A 27664-nucleotide genomic window follows, 5' to 3' on the forward strand; every position below is an offset into this window, starting at 1 on the left:
ACCCCTAGTTTGGGAAGGTCCAGCTATGGGAGTTAGATTTCTGCGCTCACAACAGAAAGGGTCTATGCAACATGCACAGGGACCAGCAGCCCCCCTGTGTCTTCCTCAGAGCAGCCAGCAGCTCCAGGCTGTGTCAGCAGCGCTGCAACAGAAAGGGGGCAAGGCTGGGGCAACCACCACTCCCGCAAAGTGCTCTGTCACACCAACCTGAACCAGTCCAACTCTAAATTGGGCTGAAATCTGGTGGCGATGTTTCGTTGTTTGAGCAATGGGTTGCATCCAACTTCACAGGATGCCTGTTAGGGCCATTATATAAATTTAATTCAGTAAAAAGCTGCAGGCAGACATTCGCTCCTGAAGCGCCATTCCACAAGTGGGGTGAGTGCCCCAGCCATAGAGCAATATCATGTATTAGGTACTGAGTAAACAGCTGTTCAAGACCACCTGGAATTCTTTCTAAAAGAAAGACTACAAATAAAATGACCATCTTCTTTCACACTTAAAGTAGTACACTTGCAAAACAAAATTTTTAAAGGTGCCAACCACAAGGACTGATCCTCTCCAAATCCTTTTTATGGTGTGCCTATGATCCCCATGGAACAGAAAGTATCCCTCCTCTCTATTCATACTCTCACATTCATCAGGACTATATGTAAAATACACCGTGACAGAGGTAAAGGCAGTATTAAAAAGGATATTGGTTAGGCATCTTCTTGCCCCAATTAGGCCAACAAAAAGATTGAGGAAAAAAAAGTAATTCAGGTTTCTGTTACCTCAATTCACATAAGTGAAAATAACCACCTAAAAACATGACCAGTTTCAATTAAAAATGTCTTTTATATTGAAATTTCAGTAGAGCACAGCAAAAGTGAATCACTGAGACAATAATGTCTTTGTTGTATGAAATATTAATTTAAATGTCCTTTCTCAAAGGAATCTCATGATTCTGAATGCAACATAGGTGTAAACACCATGACTATAAAAAACCATTACAGAGCAGATCTTGCAGAAGTTTCTGCAATGAAGATACGCTCCTTGTACTGGGCACTGGTGAGGCCACACCTCAAATACCATGTTCAGTTTTGGGCCCCTCACTACAAGAAAGACATTGAGGTGCTGGAGCGTGTCCAGAGAAGGGCAATGAAACTGGGGAAGGGTCAAGAGCACAAGTCTGATGAGGAGTGGCTGAGGGAAATGGGGTTGTTTAGCCTGGAGAAGAGGAGGCTGTGGGGAGACCTTATCCTACCTAAAAGGAGGTTGTAAGCAGGTGGGGGCTGGTCTCTTTTCCCAAGTAACAAGTGATAGGACAAGAGGAAATGGCCTCAAGTTATGCCAGGGGAGGTTTAGGCTGGATATTATGAAAAAATTCTTCACCGAAAGGGCTGTCAATCATTGGAACAGGCTGCCCAGGGAAGTGGTGGAGTCACCATCCCCGGAGGTATTTAAAAGACGTGTAGATGTGGTGCTTAGGGACATGGTTTAGTGGTGGACTTAGCAGTGTTAGGTTTACAGTTGGACTCCATGATCTTAAGAGTCTTTTCCAACCTAGAAGATTCTATTATTCTATAAAAGTAAACAGCTGTCAGAGGTAAACTAAAGAACTTCTGGGATTCCTCATAGTCCTGCTTTTCAATGATTCTAAGAATAACTGACTTCTTTAGACCCTTTTGAAAACTTTTGCCTAAGAGTCAACGGATACTACGCACGTCAGCTGCATATTTTCAAAAAAATCTCAGTTTGGTTGTGGAATTACCATTAACAGGCTTAAAAAAAAGGTTCTCTATAAATTTACCTTCTTAGTACTCCAATTCAAGTAGCTTGTGTCTTGGCTTTATTCTGCTGAACAGCTGAGCATTATTGACAATAATGTAGCATACCATTCTTCTACTGTCATGGTCTCTCTTTCTGCCTTTCATGCTGACAACATTAAGTGCTTATATAATTATCTTAGAATATCTATAAAAACAATTGTTTATAAACACGCATCTGAAGTGGCCTAGAAACATCTTGAAACACTGACATTTTACTATGACCACATAAAGTTTTACCACTGAGGTGCTGAATAATTCCATTCCGGTACGGTTACGCATTCAACTTGCTTGGTTCTATGATTTATTTTTTTAATCACTAACTTAAGCAAATGTAATTTTTGTTGACACTGCACTTATTTTCTTGCTCTCATATATCTACAATGGAGCATAAGACCTTATTTCTAAACAAGACACTAAACAAGGTTGTTAATTAGAAAATTAATTTCATAAACAAGTAGATACAAAAATGTTCCACAGGCATGAGCAGAGAAAACTCTTTGTATACTAGCACTATTTAATTAACAGAGAATCTTGTTTTGCAAGTCACAGCAATGCCTACAAAAGACAAAACAATTATCTATCTATGTTTGGTCACTGAACAGATAGAGAATTGTAGTAGATGTCAAGGATAATATACATTGACTCAATACACTGAATTTCTTAGAAAATGAGCAGAACTTACAGAAAATGATGTGCCATCCTTTGAAATTGCAACTGGGTAAATTCCATCTCCTAGACGCACAGAGAGCTCCCAGCTACTTCTCTTTGATTTAGCAATAGGAATTCTAAAAAAGAAACAGACAGAAGAATTTTTAACAGAGATTTCATGCTTCTCCCATTTTAACCAGAAGCTCTTGCCTCATAGGATGGTCATGAAGGATATAAAATATCATTAATCTATTGACACAGTTGGAGAGCATACTTAAAAAAAATACTAAATACATTTTTCTGTCAAACAGCATATAAGGAGAAAATACACTCCGTGCTCTTTCTAGATTTGCCTTGACACACTGGGTACGCTGATAAAGTTATAGGAGGCTCTTGAATACAGCCAGCACTTGCTGCAGAATTAGCTCAAACAGGATGAAAGGCAGATGAGAATATGGGCTGGCAGGAGAATAGCAACAGCGATAGCTGGAGCATTCTTTTTAAGGGCAAAATACAATCACTATGTCTTTCATCTTGTTTTCAGTAAACCTTAATTAAAGGCCAATTACAGACAAAAGATTCAGTCAAACAAGTAATACAAGTAATTTTAGAATTAATATACATTTTAGAAGATCTCGTCCACAGAGCCTTTCAAGCAAACTGAAAAAAATAATGATGTATCATCACAGCCCACATGCAGGATTATACCTATTCCTGCAGCATTCTGTGGCTGCACCAGTTATCAGGCAATACAAGAAACCTGAATCTTTTCAAGTTCAGCTTAAAGAAGCACACCTGACAGCAAAGGAATAAGACCTGAGGCTCCATTCTTGGAAGTTCAGAGTGAAACAAGTAATTTTCAGCTATTTCATTTAAACGTATATTTGATTTCAGTTTCCTCATCCTAACTTTTCAAGTCTCTTCCACTTTGTTGTAACAACTGGTGTTCAAAGGCATGCTGCAACTTTTCTGATGAGTGGTTGCTATATATTCACACAGGCAAGCACCATGTAGCCTAAAGAGAAGGTATGATGGTGGAATTTAAACTCCATTAAAACAAAAACATTATTTTGATATAGCTTTTCTTACGCATGTTCAGATTCTCTGTAAGAAATCTATAGAGATAACAAGTTCGTCACCTTTAGGTGTCTTCTTCAGCATAATTTCTGCTATAATATTCATCCATTGTACATTATAGAACTTACTACATCATTTTACTGCAGCTTTCAGTCTTAAAACTTGGAAAGACATCTTTCTGTGCTGTGCCCCATGCATCCTCCTGAGGACTCGGGTGCCCAGTGAACTGCATCTCCCCAAAGGGAGTGCTGGGGTTCCCTGGGGAATCAACAGGGAGAAGCACCTCTGAGGCCTCCAGAGGCCACAGGAGGAAAAATAACACACTGACTTGCTAAGGATTTCACCAATTATTTTAAGAAGGTTGGTGGTTTAGATATCTAAAATCCAAGCAAGTACAAGCTCAGGTACCTAATCAGGAAAGGTGTTTCCGAAAATTGTACCTTGCAATGTACCTGAAAAAAGGAAACGGAAACACTAAATGTATTAGCTCAGCAAATAGATGGTACTTATTACTTATCGTTACTTCTACCTAAGCTACGCCAGATTTTGCCTAACATCTTAGCTCACCTCTATCACTACCCACAAAGTTCATGAAAACAGATATTGAAAATAACCTGTTCCCATGCTAATGATGCTAAGTGTTACCTTTCGCGTTTCATATACAGGGACAATTGTCAAAACAACAAATCTGAGGAAATATCTATGGCTCATTCGGTGCGATGACATTTCTCAGCACCTCGTCTTCAAATTCCTGTATTTCAGCAAAACATTTAGACTGGCTGATAGGAAATGTGACAGACACAGGGGTTCCTGAAGAAGAGGAACAGGAATTTCCTGCACAGGTAGCAAGCAGCAAGCAGAGAGATGTTTTCATTGCACTTCCTGGCATCCGAGCACCAGTAAGGAGAAACGTAGCGGGGTTTTGGCAGAGCCTGGCTCAATTCGCCACGGTACTCCACTGCAATAGCCCAACAGGATTTAGTGGTTTATAGAAACTTCATGTTTCTTGTGTAAGAGGTAAGACCTTACCTCAAACACAGCTTAGTAGATCCGCTTCACTGGTGGCATGAGATTCCTTATAACCTTGCTGGCACGGCCCTGCTTCATATTGCATTTGACTGGAAGTGACCTCATGAATCTGGCTGCTGGCCATCAAAGGAAAGACAGTCTTGTTCTCCAGCAGGGATTATTTTTGTTCGGTCCTGTCTTGCTGAGCTTTGTCAAGTGTATCTCCAAACAGGATGCATGCCTCTTGAAAGGCATGACTATGATCACAGCTTTGCCTGGGTTTCAAACAGCCACACAGGCATATAATTCCTCTCTCTGCAACACTGGTGGTCAGGACAAGCAAGGTCCAGAGCTGCATCTAATACCAAGTACATGGCAAGATGTACTTCCCTCCTGCAACTGCTAGATCCATTTGCACAGGGACATTTTTCAGCTTTGCTAATCAAACACTTGCGGCTTTGTAACTGTAACCTACAGTTACACCGGCTAAGACAGATACGTTAACTCATAAGAACTCTACTTATTCTTCATTAAATCAAACTTTCTTTTCTGCAAGTTATCTTGCGGTACTAGACTCCATTTTGATGGATTCAGAGGGGGATTTTTTATATTAGTAAGGATTACAAAGTCCAAAAAGTAAGGACCAAAGTCCAAGTTTCTTGGATACAGAAAGGAAGTTGCTCAAGTCTGAACTACTTTAGAAATGCAGAAGTTTCTATCAGAATAAGAAAGGGGCTTTTTGGTGGGGAATTTCTTTGTTGATGGTGTGGGCTGTTGGTTTGTTTTTTGTTGGTTGTTTTTTTTTTAAATGTCTGAGAAATTCCAGTACACGGGAAATAATCTCTTTGTTCTCAAGTAAGGTTGCTTCCTTAGCTGAGAACTCTTCTAAGTCCTCCAAAGAGAAAATGTCTGGACTTCTGAATGTATTTTCCACTAGTTCACAGAAAACTCCCCAAACTTTTGGCTATTTTCAAAAATGTGTAACTTTTAAAATTCTACATACAGGGCTGTAATCTGACACATTCTATTTACAGAAAAAATACCGAAAGAAAAAATAATGTCATTTTTACCATCATAAAAGGCACAAAAAACTTAAGGCACTTCCCCTTCAACCCTAGATTCAGAATCCACACACTGTGTCTTTCACAGGGTTCAACACGCCCTCCCTTTCTCCTCCCAGTTTTGGTAAATGATGTATCATCAAAAAAAATCACTTTCTTTATGTATAAAGATCACCAGCTGCAGGGAGAAATGCAAGTTTGGAAGCAAGATGAGTGCCAGGTGAAGGGGAAGCAGGACCAGAGAGCTGTGCACTGTTGTCCCTTGCCAGGAGTATTACAGAGGAGGAGGAGAGAGCAAAGGCAGCACCGTGGCTGCAGCGACAGGAGGCAGGTGGGAGAAGGGCATTATGAACTCCCTCAATACAGAAACGGGGAGTTCTGAACCTCTCTACTCCAAACTGTCTGCTAAAGGCAAGTACTATGAGCAATAGGGGCACATAGGAAGAGTACAGCGATGGCCTGGCTCTAAGTCGTAAAGGCGTTACTCTAAAGCACTGAAGTCATAAAAACACGTAAGCTGTTCGAGAAGAAAACCGGCAGTGCTTGCCTGCTTATTTATTTTCAATCTCTGTCCTTTGTTCAACTATAGATGATGACATGGTCCAATAATTTATTTCATACATTGCACAGCGTATTACGTCCCTTTTACCCCCAACTGCCGGGGGGACACACGGGGAGGACAGACGGATACTTTACAATAATGCAGCAATTATAGCTCCTGCTTTCTTTGCAAGTTTTCAGTGAGGAAAGCAGACAACTGCTAAAAATTTTAGATCGACACATACTTACTGTGCTCATGGAAAACAGACACTAGTTAAACTATTATCTATTCTCGTCAAAAACAAATAACGAAAGAAAACAGACATTCACAAAAGCAAGTCAAGTAATAACTCTGCCCTGGCCCGTCCATTTTGATTGTCATCAACCAATCACATAGAAGGAACTCAATAAAACTACAATTTTCTGCAGTTTGTGGCAAATAAACTCCCCTCTCCCGATTACTGTTGATGATGTAATGAGCTATGATAAATGTTACCAGCTCCTAAAGGGTCAGGAAATTGAGTATAGATTTTTTTACTTCCAATTCAAAATGTGAGTTCTCACACCGGGGGAAAAAACTTACAGATTCTCTTTACTTCTGATATTTTTGCTGCATAATACTTTATGTAAACACAGAGAAATCCCAAACTATCGTAACAAATTCTCCCGTTATGAAAGATTACAAGCATTTGAAAACCACATTATATGACACTCCGTAAAGCTGTTTTTCAATTGCGCAATTACCTATTCAGCAGTTAAATAAAAGTGAAATATTGACTTAAAACAATGTTAATGGTCAAAGAATCATTAAGAAATCCTTCATCATAACTTTCACAGCAGGTGGCCTGTAAAATGATCAAGAATAATGTGCTGGATTCTGTAGCCACCAAGGTCAGTTTCTGCATACAAATCTTTGCAGGGGGACAAAAAAAGACCTTCAGAAAGTGGGCCATTCATCTGAACCAAGTTCAGAGAATTTCCAGCACTGTGAAAAGATATGTTATGCAAGCACATAGATGTATTCAGTGGGGGTAGACTGAACCAGCTACATGGAGACTACAAAGGAGCCCTCCCATGGCTCATGAATAAGTCGAGGAAATGATCAGAAAAAAATGGAGAGATGTTTAGACAGATGGCCCACTTAAAATGCCTGGGACAGGGCATAAGCAATTTTAATGAAACTTTAGATCTACCATATAAATTGTTTCTTATTTTCTCTGCCCTCCCCCCAAAAAACTCAAGAAAGACAAATAGAAATTTAACAACTCAAACAAGAGCCTATCTTAGGGCGTAAAAAAAGGAAAAAGGGAAGCAAATCTCACACTTTTGAGCATTATTGGTTTAATAAGTTCATATACAAAGAAATATCCTTCACAGAACCTTCAACTATCAGATGAATATAAAAGCAGGGAATGGACAGATTAAAAGAATTCTAAACAGAAGTGTACTGCCAAACAAAACAAAAATCTAAGCTTTACTATCTGAGTACTTTCAACACTTTCCAACATAAAAGTTCATCGTTGCACAGAAAAGATAAAAGCAGCACTTTCACAGGATTATTTTAAGAAGTAAAAAATTATGTGAAAGGAACCTAAGGATCTGGGAATATTTTATTCAGCAATTTGAAGTATTTTCTACATCTATTCACACAGATTTTCTACATATATTCAGACTGATCCATCTATACATATCACATGCACTTTTACATAAAAATGGGGTTTCCTTCTTTCTGCTTTATGTGTGCATATGTATATATATACCCCTTTCACCAAGAGTATGAAAATATACCATCATTAGAGTAAATTATAGTTCTTCATATGTCATACAAAATAATAACCTCGACTAGCCTGTGTGCCAGCTGATCAGACAAAGGCTGAAAGAATTACTCAATGGTTATGTCAAAATGATTTTACATTACATTTTCTTACATATTACATTTAGATCAATAACAAATATGCATATTTATGACCATGTACTCTAGCTGAATAGTGACCAAAGGAAAAAAATTAAATTACATGGAAGGTAAACTATAAAATAAAATGCACTGCTTTAAAAGGATGCTATGGAGTGCACTGTGCTTTGATTCAGAACAGCGTACATCTAGATGCTTCCCTTTCCTTTAACAGAAGCCTTTTGGGTGATTTGCATTGACATAAGGGCCTGCAATCCAATGAAAACCTCCAGCACCTTCATCAGTGAACCCCAGATCAAGGCTAAATAAAAAAAAAGAGTTAAAGCTAGATCTTATAAATCCAGGGTGAATTTAGCTACCCAGATCTGAACGTGGGGTTCATCTTCATTTAACTGGTAAGTAACACTGCAGACAACCTGAGCTCACCCTAGGCCACCCTCTTCCACTCTGAAGGTCTCTAAGCATGCATGGGTTGGGTCCTGCACAGAGGTTCACCCTAACCCAAACGCTGTGTGGCCAGCTCCCCGTCAGGGCGGCAGGAACCAGGGGCTCCTCTGCCAAAGCTGTCTCCATAGCCTTAAGGAGAACGCGTGCTCCAAGCATGCAGGCAAACATCAACAATTCTAAGCCTCTTGAAAAATCTTGTAATGGCTCTCTTAGCTTCAAATCTATGAGGCAAAGGAAGCAGAATCACTGCTTTTGCCCATTTTGCTATAACAAATTCATGCTTGCAGCACATACATCCAGAGAATGAAAGATCTGGGTTATCATTCTCCCTCAGCCTGTGAGGGGTCACATCCATCTCCCATCTCTCAAGAGAAAGAGCCAGGGCCCAGGTAAGCATTAGGGGACTCGCCATCCTAACCTGCTGACGGTAGGAAGGAATGAGAGATCAGTGAAGACTCAGAGAATGCAGCTTTGTAGCCTGATGACACCTCCTCTGGGACAAAGAGTTTTGGCATTTGGTCCTATGCCAGGAAATTTCTACACACTCCGCATTTAACAAACTGGATGAAACACAAAGCAAGCCTGGGAGCTGCAAGTACGGCCCAAGACCTCTCAATTTCAGGGGAGAGTCAGACTGCCCAGTCCTTCAGCAGATGCCAGCATACCTTGAAAATTACAAATAAATAAATGTAAAACATGATATCTGAAACTCATTTCCTCTCCTATGACACGTTAGGGCCTACTTTAGCATTTGGTTTCTCTTGGAAAAAGGAAACATCACAAGTATTAATGCTGGATAAGAAACGTTGCTCCTTCTCTCACTGCAAGCATTTGTGAGATGGGAAGCAAAGAAGATTGAAATCACATTGTTCGCAAGTACAGAGAAAAGACATTTATTTTCCATATAATTTACAAGTTTGTGCTTCTGATCTGTTCTTTCAAACCATCTTTCCTAAATCAGCAAAACTATTTACCAAAGAAAGAACTACTTCCAAGCAGGTGTTTTTAATCAGGTCAGTCAACAATATTGACTTGTGCATGCTGACAATTGTTAAAGGGAGAAAAATCTGAAAATCTGTTTATCATCAAAAAAAATTTTGGGCTATTTCTCCTCCTTTAAAGTATTTAGTTTCACAGCTTTGTCTCTCTCTAACAGTCTTTATTTTCAGTAAGAGTTTACTTTGGACAGTTGGAAAAACTAATAATAATAATGATACACTCCACAAAGGGAAAATTATAAACTCATTTTCCTGTAATTCCTTGAACAAGGAAGCTTATTATTCCTAAATATCTGCACAATAAGATAATTAGTCTTACAATAATTATCTCACTTTTATTTAATGCTCAGAGAGCTTCAAACAAGTCACTGTGATGCAGCAGGGAGTACTACAGCTCTTCTGTTAGCATCATCCTGTAGCAGTCATATCCTTCCATGTAACACGATGGTATCAGGACATAGCTGGTTGTTGGGCTGCTTGCTTCCCGCACCTCCATTCAAATAACAGTTATGCCCAGGAATAATGTGCTATTTTTCACTTTGTATTAAGTTTAGAATACCACAGGTTTCCTGTGCATGTTAAAAATAGGCAGCAAGCAATCTCTAAACTGCTAATATGAAAAAGGAGGTGAAATGATTGAAAGATTACCTACTGATAAGTCTGATAATGTAATAGTCATTCCGTTTTACATCTACACATAAGACTACTTGCCATACTCAATTATTTTTTGAAACATCCAGGCAAACTTGGCGTTAGGTTTGCTGTAATCAACCCAGTAGTGAAATCTGCCTGACTTGTAGCCTAATAATCTTGAACTAAATTACCACTAACTGCTGTAAACCTGAATTCAAAACACATTTGCTACTTTAATCCGTCATCCCTTTTGTCAGAACTTAGAATTTCAGTTATTCACCCACTTTTTCAGTAGAAGTTCTGGAAAGTATGATATCTGAGAAGTAATCAAGACAACACGTGCAATGGGTGTGAGAACATCAGTGGTTTAGTTCAGATCAGGAGTAGTTCTCATGACTGGACCAGAACTAATCAAAAGTCAAATACATATAGCGAGGGTATCAATTCCACATCATGAACTGGAAATCCACTTGTACTAGTACACACTCTAATGATAACTAGATTAAATATTGAAGAATCTTTTATTCATGTAAAGAGATTTTGATCTTAATGACAATTTCTGCAATTGCACTCCCTCAAAAGCATAAGCTCTGTATTTAGTTTAGATATTGGGCCATAGTTTAAAAGGTAAACAAAAACCTGATACTTAAATTCAGGCTCAAAACCCCTTATTCAGTAGTCCTAGTAAAAAAGAGTTAAGAAGTGCATAGCACCTGCCAGCTCCTCTCACTTGAAAGCAATGAGAATACTGCACAGTGCAGCACATTTGAAAATTCATTGTGCCAATTTGGAGGACAAAATACATACATTAGAATCAAATTTAAAACTTTCATTTTGAAAAAAATATTGGCTTGACATTCCAGTGCTGCCCCTATCCTGTTATATAACAACATCTTCTTGAACACATTGCCATTTTTCCAACTGGGCAAAAGCAATTTTAATGAAACTTTACCCAAAAATGTTAATCCCAAAAAACACATTAATGTTTCTCCTTCTTATTCAGAGATACACATCTACACCCATAGACTGCCATATCCACCATTAAAGGCAGTAACATCTGACTGAAATGCAGTATCTCTTTAAAGAACAAAATTTATAAGACCCACTACAGTGAAACTTGTCAGCAACCTGCTCAACTTACTAAATGAAGCACCAGATCAAGAGTGAGATATAACTATTACAGTTAAGGGAAAATGGAAGACATCCGAATAAGGCCACCTCTGAGGAAATTTGGCAACAGTACTGTGAGAACATCAGCCTTCTTCAAGGCCCACAGGGAACACAGTGTGCAAACTAAAGTAAAATCATAAATTAAGCTAACAAGAACACTCCAACAAACTGTCCTAGAGCCAACCTGGAAACACCTTCTTACAGAACACCACCTCCAAATATCTTTTTGAGGTTACTGTGAAGAACTATGTATTGAATGCTATCTTTCCTGTGTTTAATAGTTTAATTTAGGTCTCTCACCTAGGCCTTACTACTGTCCCCTTTTGATCTGTCAGTCCCCTCAGAACTAACCAGATTATATTGCCAGAAGTAAGGAATTTCTGCCACACTGTAGTACCAATGATTTGACTTGGCCTCTCTAAAGCCTGTTACATGCGCAATATCCCAAAGGTCACTATTTAAAACAAAATTCTACTCCTTTTTTTGTGCATTTTGGAAAACACAATGCATCAGATTTCAGTAGGGTTCTAGAATACGGTAAGAGTTCACCATCTCCTGCAAACTTGGTTGCAGCAGAACCAGAAGAGTACATACAAGAGCTTAACCATCTCATGCCAATGAGATCTGTTTTGTAATACTGCTGTACTGATCATATTTGTTCTATTGTGATTTCTCCTCTATAGGAGACTTAATTCAGGAAATACGTAGAATGCACATGCAGGGTAGCATGCAGTCCCAGAAAAGGATGGTCAAATTTTCCCTTACTAGTCACCCTATATGCCTTAGTGTTAAGAAACAGAAGCTGGCCAAGCACTGTGATTAATTTGCAGCAATATACTCTTCTAGAGAGTGGCTAGCTTTTTGAAAAGATGCTTCTTTACTGCATACGCATGATCTAGTGCTGGCTGACAGCACAAATATCAATGATGTATCTACCAAACCACAGACAAATGTGATTAGAGGCTAGAGGTACTCAAGCCAGCTTTCGACATGCAACGTCACAGCTACTTCCTTCTCCCTAACATGTAAAAAATGCGTCGTGTTTCACAGATTCTAAAGCTTCGTTCTCCATTTCTTCTGCACTAGATTCCTATGAAACAAATTGATGTCACTCTGTTAAGGTAAAGAGAAAAAATAGCAGATTAGAAAACCCCCAAGAGTTACATTTTTAATAAAAAAACATGCATATCTTCAGTAAGTCCTAATTCTTCATGTTTAGACAATTATAGCACATAGCAGAGCTCCAGTGACTCACATTAACTTCAATAGATCTTCTACTGCACTTTCAGCTCACATCTGGAGTTCACATCACTGAGCTTTCACCACCTGGTATTAACCATCTTTTCCCTTTATAAATAATGGAAAGGGAAAGGTGTCTCTCCACAATGAGTTAGACCGTAGATAGGCTGAACTACCTTTAGGTGACGCTTACCTGTGTTTACTATATTACTTAGGCACTACAAGTCTGGGCCACAGAAACCCAGGCTCTAATTGTTATTTAACAAAGCTATATATATTCAAAAGAAGATAAATCTCTATCGCCCTCCGTATATTTTCATCCTTTCAGTTGGACACCTGCCATTGTTCATATTATGGTCTCACAGGAGAAGAAAGTCAGTAAGAAAAAAAATTGTAGATTTCCTACTTAGCTACAGTCATAGGCATCAGATGGGAATGAAAGAATTCCAAAAGAAATGATTAGCTGAACTAGGGTTGATTGTGAAGGCCAAAAAATTTGTAACAGCTAGTGCCTCATGCTCAGTATTAGTAAAAAAGACAAAAGCTTTCTGCTCACTAAAGTAGAAGTAGAGAAGCCAGGCTGTGTAGGTGGGATGGACCCAAGGAGTGGCAGTAACACAACTGCACAGAAAGTTTAACACAAAGTGGGTCTTCTACTTAGATTTCCTTCTGCTTATTTTGCGAGAATCACGATCAGTATAGCATGGGAACATAAAAATGGTCATACTGGGTGGCACAAATGGCCATCTAGTCCAATATTTAATGATCAACAGTAGACAGTTAAATGAGGTATAAGAACAGTACAAGACTGTAGTCACACTTCTACAACGTACTGAACTTGAAGTTCCTTCTCCTTCCTTGTCCTTCACTAAGGCAATTAGCACTAATCAAAGTAGTTTACAAAGCAAAGAAATAAATTTCCTAAATATATATATTGTGTGTGTGAAAAAATTTTTATATAAATAACATGACCCATATATATGTTATGTGCCATACAGCGACATTTTCATATGCTATAGAAAACACATTTTTCTTTAAACATGATTTCTTACACATTCAGTTATTATTTAATGAATATGATTACACATATTGTTTAAAAAGATGGTACTGTTCCTCATTCTTAGAAAGCTAATACATAAAACTATATTTTTCTGTGAATGTTCCCATAAAGAACCACAAGCAAACAACTTGTTTGTGGTCAAGAGGATGGTCAAAAAGAACATCAAGACTATTTTTTCTGACATGGAACACAGACACATTTTCAACAGAAAAAGTAAAACTGTTGCACAAACACAAGATGGCGTACATTACCTAACTGGCTTTGATCCAGTGTCTACAAATATGCCCACTGGTATCTCCTGAAAATTTAGATGGAAAACTACCAATAATCAGTAAACAAACAAACAAATACAGGGGAAGAGCCAAAGCATTTTCAAAATACACCTTCAGAAGTAGCATATGGCAGCTGAGAGAGAATAACTTAGGAAGACGTTCAGAAATGGTTCTCACAACTTTGCCTTCAACCGTAACCTTTCCTTTGTGCGCTCCTGCTCCTGCTGAGGGAATCCATACAAGATGACAGCCATGTTCCCTCTGAGCCAAAGTCTCCTCATCCATATCCAACATAATTTCTCTAAAACGCAAATCACTGCAGCCCCTTCTGGGCCTTCCTGTGTGAGATGAGCTGGCCCCATCTCTAAAGAGTTGAGTTCCACCCTTTACGGGCTGTGAATGCAATGACTTTTCACAACAATCCACTTTTTTTAAACTGCAAAACAGCAAAATGCTATCAGCTCTCGCTAACCCTTGCTTCTGGGAAGACACGTATGAATGACTGAAGCTGAGGAAGCTGAAGAGAGTTGTGGAATGGTGCTGCAATGCCTGATGTAAAGAGACTGAAGGTTAAATGGCCATAAGTCTACCAGGAGTTTGGAAATCACCGGAATAGAGATTCACTCGCTTTGCTCAGAAGGGTTCACTTAAAATAGGTATTAAGACTTGGGAAAAGGAAGCCTGTAGTAAAGGTAGACATGCAATAAAAGAATGGAAAGATAGAGAGATAAAAGAATGGAAAAAAATCACAGCTAATAGAGGAGTAAGGTGGACTTAATGTTAGTAAACATTTTTAAATGACTGTGATTTGCCTGAGGATATGAGTAACAAGAAAAAAGGATTTGCTACAGGGGTGTGTGGGGAAAATGTAGGATTTAGCAGAGAAGTGCTGTCTAGTTCAAGGAAACGAACAGAGAAGAGCTGTTGGTTTATGGTGTCTCCCTTGTCTAGGGACATCAAGGGCTGGGTGCAGCAAGATGAGGACCTGCTTTAAATTCCAGTGTCTGGTAGAAAAATGGGCAACAGGGCCTGGAGAAAATCATTACTGCGTGACCACGGTATATCAGATCACGACCTGTGGCAGAGAGAGGAGCTTCAGAAACACGCACCACAACAATGGGGTAAAGACAGAAGTTTAAAGCCTCAGAAGGATAAAATTCAACAAATAGCCCAGATTTTTTGAGGTGCTTTTTAAATCTGGAATTCAATAGGCAAATAAATTATTTGTATCCCACTACTAACTGCAGCAAGACTAATTTTACTAAGCACTGCAGAGAGACAGGATAAAGACCTGTCATCATCTCCTTTCTAAGTCAATGGGTAAACATCCCTGGTTTCAAAAGAATTGGGTCCTGCACCGTTCTTTCCTGCCCAGTCTTTCTCACACTACAGGCTTTGAAGATACGTGTTAAAGGGAAGCCACAGCCAAAACAAACTCCAAGCACCACATTTAATTACACAGAGAAGTAAACCACTAAAGAATGGTCTGTGAAAGATATTAAAGAATCATCCATAATCACAAAAGGAAAAGTCATTTGAGCAGTCTCAACACCAATCCAGGGAAAAATACCCAGGCCTTTGAGTATTTATGATGAGCCAACAGAAATCAGGATATTTTTTATTTAAGGCACTATGTCTCTCAAGTATCCCATCTGAAATATCATTACATATCCATGTAATTTTTTGTTTTAAGGTCCACAACACCACCAGGTTACAGAGAGAAAAATATACAGCATCTGAGGCAGAACAAAGAGGGCTACCTCAACTGCAGCTAGCAAATCACCGATTTTGAGATGTGCAAGTCTCAGACACGACATTCAACTCCAAGAGAGTGAATAACAGCACAAATAGCAACGTTACCTCTCCCATTAGAATTGGACAAATCTACATTGTCACAGGGCAACAAATGGGCCTGTACTCTTACATATAAAGAAATGAAAAACGTTCTTTTTTTTCCATTATTACTTGGTAATGCACATACCAGGAAATTTCTTATCAAGAAAGTGAAGAAAGAGGTCTCCAAGACTTCTGAAAGGCAGGACTCATTTTTCTCGTGAAAATGTTTCTTTAATATTTTCACTTAAACACACACACACTAAAACTATGCAGAAGTGAAAAGAAAGAAGCCTTAGCTCAATCTTACATGTTTACACTTTTAATCTTACCCTTAAACAAGACTGAATTGAGCATAACTGCACTGAAGGTCAGCTTCTATACTGGGATATCAAATTTCAAGCCAACAGCTCTTTTATTTAAAATATGTTAGATAAAAAGGTAATATGCTCTCTGTAAGAGTTCCCTTGAGGTTAGAAGAACCAATAAATTAACTGTTACCATATGTTTGGCTCCTTTTGGCAAAATTCAGTAACAAAACACTGCCAAACCTCTTTTGGCAGGTAGTAATATTTGGTAGCTTATAGTACAACTTGGGAAAAAAGGAAACTGGATAGAAAGCTTGGAAATTAATAGAAGAAAGTGCATTTTTACCCTTGTATAGTTAGCTATATGCTGTTGAAAGAAAAATTATAACAAAGTCAACTCTATGGGTCTGATCTATATTAAGCAGCTGTCTCCTCAAAAAAAAAAAAAACTGTATCAAATGCAAACCCAAACACTCCAGCTAGTACAGTAATGCAAATATTCTGCATTTGGGGTTTTCTAAACAATGCGAGATATGTATGATCTATTTTGCAAATGAGAAACTTTGTAAAATTAGTATTACAAAGAGTTAAATTGCATATTATTAGTGCTTTCATTATAGTGGGTTTATTTCATTATAAATGAGCAAAGTCTAGACTTATTTGCAATTCCATGTTCTTAAGTTTCACTTATGTTAAAATTAAATACTTCTTTTTCCGCATCTTTTATACCTATATAATTGAGAATAGAACATGACAGATAAAAAGCCTTTAATACTATACCTCTCATTATAATTATAGACATAGAATATGAAATTCTGTGTATTTTAAGGACATCTATTACAGACTTCTTTTACATGCCAGCTAAACAGGTGGGGTGAAACCTATCTAGACCTATTCCTTTACCAAGACAAGCAGGACTTGCCCTGTAAGGTCACAGTTATATGAAATCAATGCTTTTTCAGATATGAAAATGTCCGTTTCATTTTATTTTTGTAATCATCTATGATAATGTACTCTATTTTCATTATTATTCTCGTTTCCAATAAAATAAATATAGCCTGTTGTTCATGCCGTGATGGTTTGCATGTACAGGAAAAACACACTTAAAAATTCCATATTTCTTTAATCAATTGCATCATCCCATTAAATTCTCTTATTCTTTTTTTTTTTTTTTTTCTTCACATAAATCACTTGCTATTCAGCTTACAGTTTCACACACTCATCTGGCAGGCAGTTTGAAGCAGGTTGACAGGTACAGGCCAGACATTTCACTTCTTAAAGCCATGTTATTGCATGGTTAATCCTATATTTGCATTAATTTGATTACAAGCACTTACAGGTAAAAGCAATCCTAAGGTGTAGGTTTTTAAACATTATGATATAAGCTTCTGGAAGGTTTTTCCAGAAGAAAAATATTTTTGCTATTCTACGGGTGCTTGCCTCATCCAGCCATTTGGGATTTTATTAATAATCTTCTCATTACTGTATTCATCTTCTGATTTCTTAAGTAAGGCAATTTCTGTGAAGACTTGACACTGAAATCAGAGACTTCATTACCCTGCAAAATATATCCCCAGTTCAAAGTATTTAAGAGGGTTAAACAAAATGCAAACATTTAATGCAACATTAAGCATGTGAAATAAAAACTTGATTGCCTAAAGAAAGCATGCTATGCTGTTACCCTGGTGACAGGTTAAAAAAAGGATTGTGAGCTGAATGGCTGTATGATATGAAATTAAAATGTTTCACATTGAACAATCCAAAATGAATTGGGAAAGGTTAGAGCAGAGGAGAGAGAAATCAATTCTCCAATGGCAATGGTGAATGGAAGTGAAGCCTGAATAGGATTTGCCAGTGGGGTGCAACAGCTGCCAAATATCCTGCAGCCAAAGAATTACAATAATACTGATGAAGTGTGCAAGAGCTTTTGGAATCATTGCAGGGAACAGAGAAATACTCCTACAATAATGAGGCCATTCTGTGTCCCATCCCACTTTCGCAGTTGAATCAAAGGAAAAAGAAACGGTTGAAAATTGTAATACTCAATAACAAAGGTATAAATGAATTATCTATCCCTTCAATCAATATCTTATATTTAACTATAGCCTTTGTGAACCATGAATGAAGCAAGCATGCTAAAGAATGGACAAATCAAGACACACACATGTAAAAGTATGCAGACAATATTGAATGAGACTTTCTTCCCATATTATTTTGTTGATAACATTTCTTCTGCAACAGCATCCAGAATGAGCTATATGCTACACAAACAGCGGGACACAGCCAGTGCCCCAAGGAACTTCACAAGGTAAGGTCCTGATGTCCGTGCTTATCATTTTTATGTTAATAATCTTAGGAAAGAAACATCAATAAAACTTCTCATGCGAATGCAGTCACACATGCATTTACTGAGCTTAGAGTCCCCCAAAGTCAGGAGAAATTTTGCCCTTCCACAAAATCCTCCAATACAACTTCATTTCTGCCCTTCGAAACTCCAAATGAAACATACAGGTGGCAAGCAAAAACTATGCTAAAAATAGCTGTAAAATGGCCAGGGAGCACGTGGCGCTTAGCACGTACCTTGTTAGTTCTGCTGTTTCATGCATACGCTTTTTACACACAGACAAATATTGAAGAACAGATTTAGGAGTTGTAAACCTGAATGACAGGAAAGAATTGTTGGGCTTGTAAAAGGGATCAAAGCAAAGGAAAGAGAGAGAGGTCTTGTGCTAAAGAGATGAACTTGCAGAAGAGGAATTCATAAGCAAAGCATGGATGAGAAAAGGGCCAGATTCACAACTAAAAAGAGCTAGGAATATGGCAGCACAGCAGAAAACACTCACATGTCTATGCTATGTAAATTTAAGTTTCAACACAAAGTGAACAGTAGCCACAGAAGCTATAAAGCTCCTATAGCAGCTGCTGTTTTCCCAGCAGATGTGGTGAAAATAAGAAATGAACACAGGGACTTAGCCAGGTCCATTTACTTTGGTGAACGGCTTTCCCACCAGCAATCACCTCAGCAAGCTGTGTGCCACTGCGCGGGGGATCTTCCCAAGAGATGCTCAGTGAGGTTCAAACTTTTCATAACTGTTATCTTCATCATGATTTCATAATGTTGATCAACTCTAAAGACTGAGCAAGCATTGATACCTGACTGGCCAGGACACTTTTTCCCTACAAATGACATAGGCATGACAGGCTATGAAAATTTCTCATAACAGACCATTCTGTTTCTGGAATACATGTTCATGAATGACATGGAATGATGGCTCTGCTTTCAAATTACTATATAAATACCTCGTATTACTTATGTTATAAATTCTGATTCCATTAATTTAATCCAATCAAAGAAAAAATATAATACATACATTCTGCAGAAACAGTCATAAATGCTACCTTGAAATGTCCCATTTCAACTTTTATATTTTACACAAAAGTTCTTTTCCACTGGCCAAAAATACCCATTCATATATTTATATCTGCTTGTTTGTATCTAGCACATATGATCCTCTTTCTACAATAAGCAACATAGAAGGGTAAATAATGCCAGAGTTTAAAGATAACTAGGATATTATATAGGGTAGTTGGTTTAGCAGTGATTAAGCAAGACTACAAAAAAAAAAAAAAGAATTTAAGTAATTATTTATGAGAGGTCCAATAACAACATTAAATAACACCTAAAAGACAAGAGAGGGTTGTCGCAATCAGAAGAGCCCATTACAAACAAGGATATCACAGACAAAAAGGGAGAACGGAGTCTTAGTACTCTGCTAGTCTATGGAGGAAGAAAAAAAATACCCACACAGTGGAATAATGGTCTGAAGCTGCAGTATTAGATAAACATATCAAGGGCTTTCAAAGGCGTAACAGTAAATCATGAAAAGAATGCTTGACTTGTTGACCAGGGGACCAGAACAGTAAGGATAAGACAGTATTATTTTCATGAGCTAAGGATGACTGCATAACTCCAAAGCGAGGGAATGAAGAAAGCCGCAAGTGGGCTGGACTTAGTCATCCTTAGCAAATGAAAACAAAGTGGTTTATCTTTATATCACACTAGAGGGTATTTGTAGGGTAATGCAAAGTATAAATATTTAGCTGTACTTGCAATAACTGTTCATGTTATTACTGCAGTTCGGGGGGGGGGGGCGGGATATAAAAATCACGTAATGCAATTGATACAATTCAGTGGTATCTGTGGCTGTGCTGCAAGTAAGAAACTCTCCCTCTTTCCAAGCGGCCAATTTGGGTGACTCCAGTGAATTTTCCTGACATCATCTTCCTTCTTCTTAAAATTAATGTAACATAACCTGATTTTGTGCTGCTCCAGCAGTGCGGGAGCACCAGAAAGCTCTCCTGTCGGGCAGCCGACCATCCTTCCATATGGGGAAGCCCTAGGCTGGCAAAGAGCTGGCTCTGTCCCAGACTCCAGCAGGGTAATAGGTGTAGTCTGTGTGAAAGCAGGCATGCCTGAGAGGTGCGGGGCTCCGCTGCTTGCTGAGCAGTTCCCTCGCTGTCCTAATCATGCAATGGCAAGGCAAAGCCGGCATCCAAACCAGCATTACTAAGTGTGCCCGAGGATTTACGTCAATGTATCTGTATCAAATCAACCTAGACACGAATCTACAATAATTCATTAAATAAAAAGTTAAATATGTCCATTTCTGTTCTTGCAGCTCACCAGACCCCTGGATTTTCAGAATTTTAAAACACATAAAAATTCAACCCAGCTATTTCAAAACTTGACATAAACTTGCTTGTATTTTATCTGTAATTTCTAACTATATACTTACCTTTCCTGTGAAAGTATTATTTTATGCTTAGAAAGCATCACCCATCAAAATACTTTATACATGTTGATAAATAGTTACAAAACCTCAATAACATGGTAAAATACTACGGCCATTCTGTCTTTTTGCAAACTGAGGCCCAACCCAACTGACTCTCTAAGGTCTCAAAAGAACAGTTAGGAGTTAACTCAAGACTCCCTAATCCCAGTCTTCTATATTAAACACACGAGCAAGAAAAACCTTTAGGTTTTTTTGCTAGCAATATAAAACATTTTCCAATGTGTTACCATCTTTTTGCACATAGTATCAGGTAATACGGGCACGCAGCCTCACTGTTTTTTTCCAAGTCATAAATGATGAAAGGGTAAAACCCATAGAAAAATTAGGAAAATACACTTAGCAGCCAACACAAGCAACGCATAGGAAGTGCTGTAGGCAATTGGGTTTAGAAGTATAAACATCACATTAGTAGACCCATGAGATAGCATGATGTAGCCACACCTGGAGAGTCACTCTCCTATTCCCCTCCCAGCCCACTAACGAAAACAAGTCTGAAGCCAAAATGTGAAGATTCAACTGTACAACATCATTTTTGGTCTCAAAGGCTAACTACATCAAACAGACGTAAAATAAGCTGGATTCACTTCAGCCAAAATATGTTTCCACTTGAAATAAGATCAAGTTCTGTCTAGAAGACCTTGGGATTTTACTAGATGCTGTAAATCTGTTCAGCAGCTGTGGGTGGCACCAGTTTCACAATAAACTGGACTATGGAATAAGTAGGAAAAGTCCTAGGTAAAATAACTCAAAGCTGAACAATGAAACAATCATCAATCATTCATGGCTCTTTCCTGTAGGAAATATGCGCCCCTATTATCTAGATATCACGGTGAAATATGCACATTAGTGTCTGGCTCACAAAATACCAAGCATTTTCATTAGCTAATTATCTCTTTTTTTTAAAAAGAAACCCAAAACATACCCCACACCAATCTTTTTCCCAAGAAACCTGGTGAAATAACCCGTTATAAAAAAAAAACCAAACACACACACACACAGAGAAAATGCTCTAAATATTAGATTGCATACCAGAAGTATCTGTATTCCTGTACCTCGGAGCATGCACAGGTCTTCAGCAGCTGTTCTAGCTAAAGGTTGGCAAATGAATCCTAGGAGACTGTGGGTGAGGCCAGGGGCACACAGCAATGCACACAGTGGAAACTCACCTGTGGGTGCTCCACCCACATCATAATACAATTTGTTCTAACACGGGAAAGGCAAACCAGCCATCAGCCTGTGGCCTGTATTAACCTCAACACCACACAAACCACTGCAACAAAGAATCCCACTACAGGGGTCACGTCTAATTGAAACTAGCTGAAGTTGAGTGTTTGATCCTAATGAGGCAATAGCTCGCTGAACTTCTGAGCACATTCCAGAAAGAACCTTACAGTTGATGATTCAGTCATCCAGAGGATTGCAAAATATGTATTTTCCAGTCACATCCCTGCAAATATCATCAACTGTAGAGGAGAACCCCCTCAGGAAACTGCTACCAGTCTGATCTGTGGCACAGAGCTAAGGCCCTCCTCTGCATTCCTTTTACGAGCCATCCTCTGCTCATCTCTTCCTCCTCGCTACACATTCCCACCCTTCTAGCTCTTGCAGAATAATTCCATGCCACGCATGAGTACTTAACCTGGTTCTGTCAGAATTTTCTAGGCTAATATAGGTCATTTTAGCAGAGCCAGAATAGAAATCAACTGCACAAAGTCATGCCTGCATATCTAGAGGAGGAGGGAAAAGGCAGAGACCAAGGGAGGAGCAGGCTGGGGAAACAGTTCCTTAATCTGGCTCAGCTCCATTTCATCTGATCACAGCCTCAGAAGCACTGCTAGTCAAAGGTGGAGCTTCTGTGAAGACTTCCAGGGACAGTTCTTTCTATCTATCTGCTTAGAATAACAATCCTGAGCTTGGGCTGAATAAATCATGGAGAAAAAAAGGGAACTCAAAATACCCCTGCAGTTCTGAAAAGAATGCATATTATACATATGGCTCCCAAAAGGGAAAAGAAAACAAACCAAAACCAAAGACAAGCATATAACTCAAGTTCAGCAAAAAATTTGTCTATTTGGCAGCTGTGACAAGTTTAGAAGAAATAATGCATGATTTCAGAATACTTTTCAGTGCAATTCCTCACACAAAAATTCCTCAACTGTTTTCAGTGCATGCAAAAGAAAAAAAATGCCATCAACACAAATAGGGCCAGAGAGCTGAAATTTTGAAGATGATCATCAACATTGCGATGTAGTTTTCCACACCATTAAGAGAATGTTATGGATCAACTCTGGAACGTGCAGTCTGCCTAATCCACTTACATCCTCCAACATGGGTTTAAAATTCACACATACTCCAAACGCCCAATTCCACCACAGTGAACTGCATCCAAGATTACAACTGGCCTTTTTGATTTGTTGCCAGCAGCACAGGTTCCTACTCTGCACTTTTTATTTACTAATATTTTTCAAACAGATTGCAGTCATACCAATAAAGATGCACTTTTTGTGGTCACAATCCTGCTCCCTAAAAAGCACCCATGACATAGAACACCTTCAAAAACAAGTCAGATGCAGTTTGGGTAAGTTAAGGAGATGCTGCGAGGGATCCTTGATGGGACTGCAGTAACTTGTATGCTCCACAGTTCTCAGTTCCCTCTAGAGGGAGTCCACTAGCTGCTCTAAAGAGTGGAGAACACTGTCCAGGACACTGCACAATCCTTTGACCTCATCCTGCCTTTGTTTCCTTGACTTTTCCTCTGAAGGAGCTGGGGATTTCCTCTGAAGGATTTTGAGGAAGGGCTATCATTAGCAGGTTTGGATTTCTTCAGAAGTTACATACCATAAGCATTTTGGATTAACCTCGTCCTTATTTGGCCTCAAACAGGCAGGTTTTCTATCACTAAGACGAGCAGATCTAACAATGTATGTGGATGGAAACAATGACCTATTCACTAAGAACCACACTCAGACACCACTTTGAGAAATTTTAAGGCTCATCTTCTGAAGGATTAGTTCCAGAGCTGCATATGTCACAACAGACAGAAAAGATCATCCTTTGAAAGTTGAGCTGAACATAAGTACACCTCATCATAGCAAAAGAAGGTGATCTTCCCTCTACTGAAAAGATTTGTTAGCTCCACCATTTAAAATCTAAAAAAACCCCAGACCTTAATCTAGTCTTACCAAGAACAAACTTCTTGTGGTCAGACTCTGCTGCCTTCTCTGCTCATGCTGGAATGGAGGGAGTTAGATTAGGACTCAAAAAATAAGCTGTTGGGTTTTTTTTTCAAAGCAGGAGCATATTTGTTTCCCTGATGCAGCACAAAAATAGATGAATGACCATGGCTGGCTGCTCAACACAATACTTTGTTTACGTATTTGACATCTCTTAAAATAGTTGCGTATGTCTCTTTTTATTAAGATACATGGATACCTAGTCCTGAAAGAAAATACTTGCAATAGAAAGAAAACAGAAGATTCTTCAACAATTGGACTCCTTTTCTCTTCTTATTAGCAAGTAAGAACAGGCTTGGGGGGGGGGGCGGGGGGAATTCAAATCAGAGCAGGGAATGCAACAGCAGCTTGAGAATCAAGTGCTTAAATCAACAATTCTATCCTTATGCTATGTACAAAGCAATCCATTACTTCTCTATAGCAGTACCAGACTACTTAACTTCCTATGTTGGCCAATAAAAACTACAACCAAGGCTCCTCCTAATTTTCCCTCATTCATCTTTCATTTAGGGAATAGTGGCCTTAGAGTGTTTGTTCTTCTCCTTATGCTATTTACTATGGAGGATATAACTTGTGGAAGGAAATAAAAAGGTGCTTTACTTTCCCCTATAGGTGCATAAGGCATGCAATGACCTAGCCCTACATATGCTATATATTACAAAGCCGTTATGCTTGCTCTAAGTGTCTCTTCTTTTTCTTTTTTTTAACACCATATGGTACTATTTATCCTTGTGGGTACAAATAAAAATAAAGACTTCTTGAAACCACATTTGATTTATTCCTGACCACTGTAAAATCAGTAATAGAATACACTGTCAAACCACTGGCATGGAATGTGAATAATGTCTATCCTGCATTCTGACTTCCCCCTCTCTCATACAAACACACGCACATGCAACTACATTAAATAACGTGAGGCAAGACAAAAGAGTCCTGCTGACATTAGGATTCACCGTATGCAGCTGTTGCTAACACCAACTACCCAAGCAAGGTTCGCAAATTCAATTGTTCTCGTAGAAGGTCTCAAGCCATTGACAATGATGAGCCGGAAGACAATGAAAGCTAAAAACATCCTAGAGGAAAAAAGCATACTGTTCCAAAGTAGTGAATTAGCATTTTGACACAAGGTACTGCAATGGTTGGCCAATTCACACTACTACCTAGGTTACTAGCAGCTACTATCCAAAAGAATGAGGGAGCGGGGAAACAAAAGCACCCAAAAAACATACTTAAAGATGTTGACTCTTCTAGCATTTACCAGTCAGAAAGTATTTTCAGAATTAGACCCTTAACTATTAAGGTTCCTCATCAATGTAGCAAATTACTCACGAATCCACAATATTTTAAAGCTCTGCAGCTGAATATTCATATTATCCCAAAGCGCTTAGATCACTTCAAATGGACACATGGGAAATTTGTGATGCTCAATTTGTGGTTAGTTACTAATGCAGCAACATTTTGCATTAATGAAACTCCTGATGTGCATTAATTACTGTACTGGCTTGTAACACATTTTTGTGCCTATTAGTTTGCTAATATGTAGAATAAAAACAATCATGTATGACTTGTGTGAGTAGGGAAGTGTAAGCCGCAGCTGATTTGAATTTAGAAAAAACAGACTATTATTAAGAAACCATGCAGTTTCTCACCAGTGTCTCTCGTGCATGAGAAGATGCCATTAACAAAACGCATCAGCACATCTGAGTTCCTAAAAATGAACTTACCTTGGCGTCCCTAGAAATCGCTGTGATCTCAGTTGTTCAGCCACGTACAAAGATGCTGCTGTTGCCAGTAGTTCTCTCCTTTCAAGATCTGTCAACTTGTGTCCTAGTTTTCAAAAAGCAGTTAAAAAATTAGATACCAGAGACCAACACAGACAAAAAGAGTAACAACTACCAGTGAAGACATTGTTCAGTCCTTATACATGAAACCTACATTTTTCCCCCTAAATTAAGATGAGGCTCAGCATAGCAGAAGCTCTGAGTTTCAGAGTTTAAATTGCATGTTTTCATACAGATCAGCTCCACTGCTAACACTGGTATCTCTGTTAAAAACAATTTGACAACTGAAAGAAAAAACTGCAGCATCTTGTTTTCATTACTGAAATGTCACTGGTTGACATATTGTGCCTCATGCTGGTAAGGAATCCATCTGTACATTAGAACTTATTCAAAATATACAGCATTCTTTCGCAGTACTTTACCTTGCAAAGGCTACAGATCTGCCAGGCAAAAAGGATAACACGACAATATAAACCCCAGAAATAAATGTGTGTAAAACTACTTGTCAGCCCTAGGTCATTTAGTGGCATTTGTGCAATCCTTAGTTTGTGACTAATGGAGTCAGTGTCATGTTTGACACTTCATAAGCAGAAAATGGCTCAAAGCGGCCTACAAACTGAAGGCAGGCAAGCTAATAAAGTTTGGACAAAAAGGTGGAAACCGGGGCAACTGGAAACAGGTTTTCTCCCAACCTGGTCTCGTTCCAGAAAGTGAAGATAATTAGAAATTCAATTGTCCATTCAGCAGGCTAAAAGAACACAGTGACAGAGCTTTGCCTGTCACAACCTTTAGGATGCGAAAACTGAAAGAAGCCGCACAACACAGATTTGGTATGAGAAGCTGGCAAATAGGTGGCCAAGACTGGCGTCACCAGAGAAGCAGAACAGTCAAATGTGATCTGAGAGGGAGCAAAAGGACAAGTAGTCAGTCCATAAGGCAGTGGTAGGAAGTTAAAGTTGACATAGAAGATGACAAGAAGTGCAAAGATGAATTGTCATGGAGAAAGAGGCAAACTTTATCCTCAGGAGAGAGAACTCACACAGATGAAAGCAAGGGTGTTTCAAAAGCCAGGAGAGGAAAAGACAATAAATAAAATTTTTAAAAAAAATATAAAGGTAGGACTGAAAGATTTAGCCGAATGCAGTTACAACTGAGCTCTCAAAAAGTGTTTTATGCAGCTCTGTGCCCCAGCAGACCTTCATGTGTATGTATCACAGCAAATGCCATCATCCCAGGCAAGTACAGGTTCACGTGAAGGGATGGGGAAGAGGTGGGGAAGGGGTTTGGAAGGCTGTATCTCCCAGAGCAACTCTGCCCAGTGGGGCATGTTTGCTTCCAGTCCTGCAGCAGACACACAGTTACACAGGTCCCTTCTACGCCTCCCCTCTCCCATGGCCTCAGCACTACTGCACGTAACGTTAACTCACATTCCTTGGTACTGGGCACTAGCAAGTGACAATTTCTATTGGTACCATAAAATAAGGCTAAGACAATCCTCAGGAAAACCCAGAATGGAGACTTCTGAAAAGGACTGGAGAAGCAAATGCACAATTTCAAAACAGGGTATCTTCTGCGCAGGACCCATCCTTCCACTGGGCACATTCAATATGGACAGGAAGAGGCTGCAATGCAGTCATGGCACAGTGATGGAAACACGCTTGTTACAGTTCCACCCAACAGTACAAAGGAGCTGTCACAGACCAAAAAAAATGTAAATTTAAAAATAACAAAAGCCAGCAAATCTGCATCAATTTATTTTTAATTTAGTCCATATTAACAT

General features: G+C 38.8%; 1 protein-coding gene across 2 annotated transcripts in view; it reads right to left on the minus strand.

The window, feature by feature from the left end:
• The window catches only part of PCCA (propionyl-CoA carboxylase subunit alpha), a 302667-nt gene that overhangs the window by 112807 nt on the left and 162196 nt on the right, over positions 1 to 27664 (minus strand). For both annotated transcript variants that reach the window (XR_012833141.1, XM_075740848.1), the window contains exons 18-19: positions 25828 to 25930; positions 2494 to 2596 (exon numbers count right to left, since the gene is read on the minus strand). Coding sequence is in view for 1 of the 2 variants with exons in the window: in XM_075740848.1 (XP_075596963.1) it covers positions 2494 to 2596; positions 25828 to 25930 (206 nt within the window). In the remaining variant the exon portion in view is untranslated. The remainder of the gene's footprint in view (positions 1 to 2493; positions 2597 to 25827; positions 25931 to 27664) is intronic.

Source organism: Balearica regulorum, chromosome 1 (assembly GCF_011004875.1).
Source record: "Balearica regulorum gibbericeps isolate bBalReg1 chromosome 1, bBalReg1.pri, whole genome shotgun sequence".
Classification (NCBI taxonomy): domain Eukaryota; kingdom Metazoa; phylum Chordata; class Aves; order Gruiformes; family Gruidae; genus Balearica; species Balearica regulorum.